The sequence below is a fragment of the Pyrgilauda ruficollis genome, unplaced genomic scaffold, assembly GCF_017590135.1.
Source record: "Pyrgilauda ruficollis isolate IOZ18807 unplaced genomic scaffold, ASM1759013v1 scaffold242, whole genome shotgun sequence".
In the NCBI taxonomy this organism is placed as follows: domain Eukaryota; kingdom Metazoa; phylum Chordata; class Aves; order Passeriformes; family Passeridae; genus Pyrgilauda; species Pyrgilauda ruficollis.
Window position 1 is genome coordinate 301,784 of NW_024523734.1, and position 7,884 is coordinate 309,667.

Below are 7,884 nucleotides of genomic sequence, written 5' to 3' on the forward strand. Positions count from 1 at the left end.
ATCCCCGCGTGTCCCCCCATCCCCGTGTGTCCCCCCCAGCCGGCCCGCGTCCCCTTCCCGGGGGGCCGGAGGGGTCCTGGCGCCAGGCGGGCGCTAATCTGTCCCCATTGTGTCACCCCCAGGGCTGTCCTGAGCCACTCTGTCCCCTGCCCCGTGCGGGGACACGGCGGGGGCTGCGGCCGGGATGTGACCCCCCCGCTCAGAGACGCCCCCAGACCCCAGATTGTCCCCGCTGGCCACCCCCAGCCCAGCCCGCAGCCAGCCCCCGGCCCTGTCCCCGTCCCCTCGGGGACAATCCCGGGACAATCCCGGGATAATCGGGAATCAAGGCCGCTGGCTCCTGACGCCGATCCCGGCTCAGACCGGCGGCCCCGGGCACAGGGCTGGGGACACAGCCACGTGCCACCGACACTGATGGCACTGACCCCACTGCCACCCAAGCACTGTCACCCCACCCTGATGTCACCCAGCCCCCTGTCACCCACTCCCAGTGTCACCTGTCCCTGCTATCAACAGGCCCCAATGTCACCCGGCCCCAATGTCACCCATTCCCAATGTCACCTGTCCTTGCTATCACCCAGCTCCAATGTCACCCCGCCCCAATGTCACTCAACTCCAATGCCAACCACCACGGATGTCACTTGGCTCCCATGTCACCAGTGTCACTGAGCCCCAATGTCACCCAGTCCCAATGTCACCTGGCCATGTTGTCAACTAGCCCTGATGTCACCTGGTCCCAATGACACCTGGCACTGATGTCACCCAGCTCCAATTGCACCTGGCACTGATGGCAACCGTCCTCAATGTCACGTGTCTCCAATGCCACCCACCCCCACTGACCCGAAGTCCCCCACGACACCCATTCCCAATGTCCCAATGTCCCAAATGACATCCCCAATGTCCCAAATGACACTGTCCCCAATGTTCCCATCCCCAGTGTCACCACCCCAATGCCACCACGCCCAGCCGCCATCCCTGTACAGTTGTGGGTTTATTTGAGCTGTTGGTGACAGGGAGCAGCAGTCACATGGGGACACGGGGACCTCGCTGTGGGCACGGTGGCCTGGTGACGCGGCCACCCCGCTGCGGTGACGCGGCCACCGGGGCTCAGCCGCTGGGCCACCTCGGCACGGTGACCCGCTCACGCTGGCACAGGGCCACTGACGAGGTGAGGAGGCCACACAGGGTTAGGTGGCCGTGTCACCGGCCGTGTCACCGGCCGTGTCACTGGCCAGGGCCTTGGCCACCTTGTCCTTCAGGTAGGCCACGCGCTGCCGCTCCAGCTTCAGCTCCAGGAACTCGTAGTGGGGCACCTGCAGGGGACAGGGGTGTGGCAGCTGTGTCCCCTCCTGTCCTGCCCATGCCATGGCACCCTCCCGAGAGGGTCTCAGCACCGATCTGGGGTCCCAGTGCCCACCCTGGGACGTGCCACCACCCCCCAGGTGTGACAGTGGCACTGCCAGGGGAGTGACAATAGAGCAGGGGCTGCAGTGACCCTGGGGGTGACACGTGGCTGTCACACTCCCCCCGGGCTATAATTACCCCCAGGGGTTAATCCTGGATGACCCCACAGGATCAGCTCGTCTGTGTCACCTCCCTGTCACCCCTGTCCCCCCCAGCACCTGGCAGGTGGCCCGGGGGATCATGGTGGCTCATCCCTGCTGAGCCCCAGGCTGGGGGGAGCTGGCAGCCCCCAGGGGGTGTCAGAGCCTCCATCCCCATGGTGCCAGCTGTGCCCAGGTGTGCTAGGGGGACAATGGCACCCAGCTGGTGTCACCAGGGTGGCCATGGGCACAGGGACCGTCCCCTGGGCTGGGCACAGGTGAGGCCACACCTGAGTCCTGGGGGCACCTCACAGGATGGGGGCTGGGCTCTGCTGCCACCAGGGAGGTTCAGGTGGCACCTGGGAACACCTGGGAACACCTGGGGAACATTCTGGGAATATTTCTCCTGGAGGGGGCTGGGAGGGTTCAAGTGCCAGGCAGATGTGTCACCTGGGGCAGGGCCAGCGGTGACACTGGCAGTGCTGGGCACACACAGACACTGCCAGGTGCCCGGTGTCCCCAGCCCTGTCCCTCACACAGGCACTGCCAGTTGCCCGGTGTCCCCATCGTGTCCCTCACGCAGACACTGCCAGGTGCCCAGTGTCCCCAGTGCTGCCACCAGGGAGGTTCAGGTGGCACCTGGGAACACCTGGGAACACCTGGGGAACATTCTGGGAATATTTCTCCTGGAGGGGGCTGGGAGGGTTCAAGTGCCAGGCAGATGTGTCACCTGGGGCAGGGCCAGCGGTGACACTGGCAGTGCTGGGCACACACAGGCACTGCCAGGTGCCCGGTGTCCCCAGCCCTGTCCCTGCTCACGCAGACACTGCCAGGTGCCCGGTGTCCCCAGCCCTGTCCCTCACGCAGACACAGGGTGTCCCCAGCGTGTCCCTCTCACCTCGGCCAGCAGGAAGCCCGCCGCTCTCAGGTGCCTGCGGGCCAGCGAGCCCCGGCCCAGCAGCTCCCGGCCCCGCGAGCTGAACTGCGGCAGCTCCCAGCGCAGCACGGCCACCCTGGGGACAGGGACAGGGACACTGAGCACCCCGAGCCACGGAGCCGGCCCTGAGCTGAGCCCCTCCCGGCACCTCCTGTCCCATGTCCCCTCCCTGTCCCCCTCTCCCCCACTGACCCTTCCCATTCCCCCTCCTCATCCCCTCCTCTTCCTCCCCTCTACTGTCTCCCCCTGCCCCCCCTCGGGAGCCCCTCCTGTCCCCACCCACCTCCTGGCCCCCGGTGGCAGTGGCTTTGTCCCCTCAGAGTGGGACAAGTGGGGGGCAGTGAAGTCCCTCACGGGCAGAGGTTTGTTGTCACTGTCCAGCACCGCCTCGGCATCTGCAGGGACAGAGGGGACAGGGGACTCAGAGCCACCCAGGGGCTCTGCTGACCCCACCCCAGGCAGGGCAGTGTCCGTGGGGTCCGCCTCCCCGGGTCCCACGGGAGGGGACAGGGGACACGCGGGACACGGAGTTGCTGTGGCAGCCGGTGGCCGGTCCCCGACACTGGGGGACAGGGACCGAATTTGACTGGGCTGCAAGAGGGTGACAGGGGGTGGCAGGGGTGTGGCAGAGCCAGGAGGGCTGCAGGGTGACAGGGAAAGGTGACAGGGCTGGGGTGGGCTGGAGGGTGACAGGGGAAAGTGACAGGGCTGCGGGGTGACACAGGAAGGTAACGGGGTGACAGGGCTGGGGGGTGACAGGGCTGGGGGGACTGGGGTCACAGGGGAAGGCAGCAGGGGTGGGGGTGCCAGGGCCAGGGGTGCCCAGGCAGGCGGCAGGGCTGAGGGGTGGCACTGGAAGGTGCCCAGGGTGGGTGGCAGCCCCGGGGTGGCACTGGAAGGTGCCAGGCAGGTGCCAGGCCCCGGGCTGGCAGCGGGGGGCACTCACCGATGTCCCAGCCGTACACTGTGCTCACGTTGTACCGGACGAGGTCGTCGCCCCCCAGTGCCCCCGGCAGCGCCTCCCGCAGCCCCCGCTGCAGGGGGGTGGCCTTGTCCTTGTCCTTGTCCCTGTCCCTGCGCCCCCCCAGCAGCTCGGGGGGCAGGAAGGGCCCCTCGTAGCCCGGGGTCTCCAGCCTGGCCGTCGCGTTGATGTGCAGCAGCTTCAGCCACGAGCTCTGCGCCCGCGGGGAGCTGTCACCTGCGGGACGGGCGGGGACACGCTCAGGTGACACCCACGGACACAGCAACGGCCCCCGCCGCGCCAGGGAAGGCTCAGGTGACAATGGGAGTGTCCCCCACGGAAAGGGCCGTGCAGCCCCAGGCTGGATGTGGCACCTGGCACAGGGGCCGTGTCCCCAGGGCCTGAGCCAGGCGGCGCCGGGCTCAGATGGCACCAAGGGCCAGGGGAATGGTGCCAGGCAGTGCCGGGGGATGCCCAGGTGGCATCTGGGGAATCCCTGGAATCCCTTTTCCTCCTGGAAAGGGCTGTGCAGCCCCGCTGGGTTCAACGGCCACGGGGCTGTGACAGCTGTGACACAGCCTGTACCGCCAGGTGAACTCAGCCCCCGAGAAGCCCCCCAGCCCCCGAGAAGCCCCCCAGCCCCAGGCATTCCCAGGCTCCGTGTCTCCAGTGGAACTGGCCCCCCGGTCCCACGGGAGGGGACACGGGGCTCGTGGCCACGGAGGTCACTGTGGCAGCCGGTGGCCGGTCCCCGCCATGGGGGGACAGGGACCGAATTTGACTGGGCTGCAGGTGCCAGCAGCACGTGGGGACAGGTGACCCCCAGCCGCTCCCCCCGAGCTCCTGCCTCAGCCCTGGGTCCCCGCACGGGGCAGGCCACCCCGCTGTGCCAGCTCACCTCGCAGCCGCGCCTGGAACTCGGGGCACAGCACCTGGAGCAGGTGGGGGGCCCGGGGCTGCTGCAGGACGCACAGGGACCACACCACGTCCGTCAGCAGGTGCACGTCCAGCTGCTGCTCCTGCCCCTGCAGCCGCTCGTGGATCTGCGCGGGGAAGGGAACGCCGCAGCCCCGCTCAGCCACCAGCTGTCCCCAGCCCCGCCCGGGGACCCTCCTGCCCCAGGGGGTCAGCCACCCAACAGCCCCTTTCCCATGGGAACGTGCCAGGGGAGCACCTGTGCTCCGGGACAGGTGACAGCCGGGGGGTCACCTGGAGGGGGCTGGGAGGGATTTGGGACACATGGAGTGCCAGGACGTGGGAAAATGGAGTTTGGGAGGCTTTGGGGCAAGGATCTGTAGCTGGGGGGTCTCTGAGGTCCCTCCCCACCCCGACCACGGGGGAATCCCAGGACCTCACCATGGAGAAGAACTCCTCGCTGGAGCTGGGCTGGAAGTTGAGGCGGGCGAAGGACACGAGGACCCCGCAGAGCTGGGTGAGGGACAGGCTCTGCGTGTTATCCAGGCAGTGCTGCAGGGAAAACGGGAACGTGGGGCTGTGCACAGCGGGGACGGGAGGGAGAGGGTGGAACAGTCAGCCAGAGACACCTCCCGGGGGGAAAACCAGAGTGGGGGACGCCTGGGACTCTCTCAGGTACGAGGGCAAGCTCTGGAATGCCGCAGTGTGGATGGGAAGGGGCAGGGGGATGAACCTGGCAGGAACTGGGGCAGAAGTGGCAGGAAGCTGGGAGAGGAGCAGCAAGGAAAAGCCTGGAAACATCAGCAGGGACCGTGCTGGGGGGACACCAGGGCTGGGGGATCCCTGGGATCATATCCAGACACAAGGGCAGGCCTGGAATGTTCCAGCCTGCACGGGGACGTGCACGGAGGTGAATTGGGACAGAACTGGGACAGAACTGGGACAGAACCAGCACCAGCAGTCACAGCTGGAGGGTCTGCATGGAGGAAAACCCAGCAGGAAACGATCCCTGATTCCCACAGGGAATGTGACACAGCTTGGACAGGGAGCGACCCTCACTGCCACCTGCTCCCAGGTGACAACAGCCCGGACCAGTGAGAGGAACCCGCTCTGCCCGGCTCCTGCTGGGAAAGGTGACAACACCCCCGCACAGGTGAGTGTCCCCTGGCTCCCCCCGGGCCAGGTGAGGTCCCCCCTCGTCCCCCCGGGCTCACCTGAGCGATGGCCTCGGCGAGGGGCCGGCTGAGCCAGCGCAGGCTGGCGAAGGAGCGGGCACAGCGCAGCACCTGCGCCGGGCTCAGGCTGCCCACGTGAGGCTGCAGCTCCAGGGCCAGGCGGTGCAGCACCTGCGGCTGCTGGAAGCTCAGCTTGCCTGTGCCAAGGGGGACAGCTCAGCACAGGGGGCTCTGAGCACCTCTGTCCTGCGCCCCCCGCGCCACAGGTGACAGCTGGGAACGGTCACCTGGAGAGGAGAGGCTCCAGGGACACCTCAGAGCCCCCCCAGTGCCCAAAGGGGCTCCAGGTGAGCTGGGGAGGGACTGGGCACACCCAGGGTGTGGAATGGCCTCACGCTGAGCTCCCAGGGGCTGGGGACACCTGCAGTGACAGGACCCCTAGAATGATGACCTGGGTTCATACGTGGAGCACAGAGCTGACCCACAATGCCCAGCCCCTGTTCCCTGCCAGCACTGGGATAACCCACTGGGGAACAGCTCTCGGGCCCACCTGCATTCCCTCACCCCACCTGGCTGAGAGGACAGCTTTGGGACCCCTAAGCTCACCTGGATTCCCTCACCCCACCTGGCTGAGAGGACAGCTTTGGGACCCCTAAGGTCACCTGCATTCCCTCACCCCACCTGGCTGAGAGGACAGCTTTGGGATCCCTAAGCTCACCTGGCCCCCCACCCACTGCCAGCCCCGGGACAGGGGCTGTCCCCAGCAGGCCTGTCCCCAGCCCCCGCAGGTGGCCCTGGCACTCACTGAAGGCGAAGAGCAGGTCGGTGAGCACGGGCAGGGGCAGCTCAGCAGGTTTCTGCAGCAGGTGGTAGGACAGGGCCCGCAGCAGGGGCACGCAGCGGCGCTGCTGCAGCGCCAGCGCCAGCGCCACGCGGCGCAGCTCGTCAGGGTCAAACTGCTCTGCCAGCTCCAGAGCCTGCGGGGACAGCGACAGGTGAGGCAGGAGAGGTGACACAGGGACAGGAATCAAACTGCTCTGCCAGCTCCAGCACCTGGCACAGGGACAGAGACACAGGGGACAGGAGGGAGAGAGGACAGGGACATGGGGACAGGCGAGACAGTTACAGGAATCAAACTGCTCCCCGGTGCCAGCGCCTTGCATGGGGACAGGGACAGGTGAGCCAGGGACAGGTGAGGCAGCACAGGTGACACAGGGACAGGTGGACACTTGGCAGAGCGGAGACAGAGGACAGGCGGTGCAGGTGTCCCCAGGTGGCAGTGCTGACCCCAGGTGACCCCGCCCCGGGTCCCCCCCAGGGCCACGCCCCGCGCCGTGCCCGGGCCCACCTTGTCCTCCAGGCGCTCCATCAGGGCGGGGGACAGGTGTCCCACCTTGGCCATGAGCGTCACCACGGCGCGGGGCCCGTCCAGCTCGGTCCAGCGCAGCTCCAGCTTGCGCAGCACCTCGGGCAGCAGCGGCCCCTCGAGGCCCTGCCCCGCCAGCTGCTCGGCCAGCTGCACCAGCTGCCGCAGGGGCAGGCGCCGCAGCCGCCACAGCACCTCCTGCTCCACCGAGCGCGCCTGGCGCCCGCCCCGCGGCAGCCCCAGCGCCGGCAGGCTGCGCAGCAGCTGCAGCAGCGCCGTGTTCCACACCTGACCTGAGAGATCTGCGGGGACATGGGGACAGGTGTGACACGGGGACAGGGTGACACGGGGAGTGTTCTACACCTGAGAGATCTGCGGGGACAGGGACACGTGTGACACGGGGACAGGGTGACACAGAGTGTTCCACACCTGAGACATCTGCGGGGACAGGGACACAGGGACAGGGACAGTGTGACACGGGGAGTGTTCCACACCTGAGAGATCTGCAGGGACACGGGGACAGGTGTGACACGTGTGACGTGGGAACAGGGTGACACAGGGAGTGTTCTACACCTGAGAGATCTGTGAGGACAGGGACACGTGTGACACGGGGACAGGGTGACACGGGGACAGGGTGACACGGGGAGTGTTCTACACCTGAGAGATCTGCAGGGACAGGGACACGTGTGACATGGGGACAGGGTGACACAGAGTGTTCTACACCTGAGACATCTGCGGGGACATGGGGACACGTGTGACACGGGGACAGGGTGACATGGGGAGTGTTCTACACCTGCGACATCTACAGGGACAGATGTGACATGGGGACACGTGTAACACAGGGACAGGTGTGAGACCAGAGTGTTCCACACCTGAGAGATCTGCAGGGGACAGGGACATGGGGACAGGTGTGACACGGGGACAACAGGCGTGTTCCACACCTGAGAGATCTGCAGGGGATGGGGACACAGGGCCAGGTGTGACAC

At 67.2% G+C, this 7,884-nt stretch overlaps 1 protein-coding gene and 2 non-coding genes across 3 annotated transcripts; all 3 read right to left on the reverse strand.

The window, feature by feature from the left end:
• Nucleotides 1–972: 972 nt before the first annotated feature.
• Nucleotides 973–7,657, reverse strand: TBRG4 (transforming growth factor beta regulator 4). The gene is made up of 10 exons (XM_041470218.1): nt 7,622–7,657; nt 6,881–7,186; nt 6,338–6,509; nt 5,572–5,729; nt 4,799–4,909; nt 4,341–4,485; nt 3,428–3,679; nt 2,765–2,876; nt 2,443–2,557; nt 973–1,313 (listed from the first exon to the last, which is right to left on the reverse strand). The coding sequence occupies exons 1-10, from the start codon at nt 7,640–7,642 to the stop codon at nt 1,188–1,190; spliced, it is 1,518 nt and encodes a 505-aa protein (XP_041326152.1). The 5' UTR covers nt 7,643–7,657; the 3' UTR covers nt 973–1,187.
• LOC121355066 lies at nt 2,946–3,077 on the reverse strand. Its single transcript, XR_005955377.1, has one exon. It is a non-coding gene; the product is annotated as a small nucleolar RNA SNORA5 (small nucleolar RNA).
• LOC121355065 lies at nt 4,104–4,233 on the reverse strand. Its single transcript, XR_005955376.1, has one exon. It is a non-coding gene; the product is annotated as a small nucleolar RNA SNORA5 (small nucleolar RNA).
• Nucleotides 7,658–7,884: the final 227 nt, after the last annotated feature.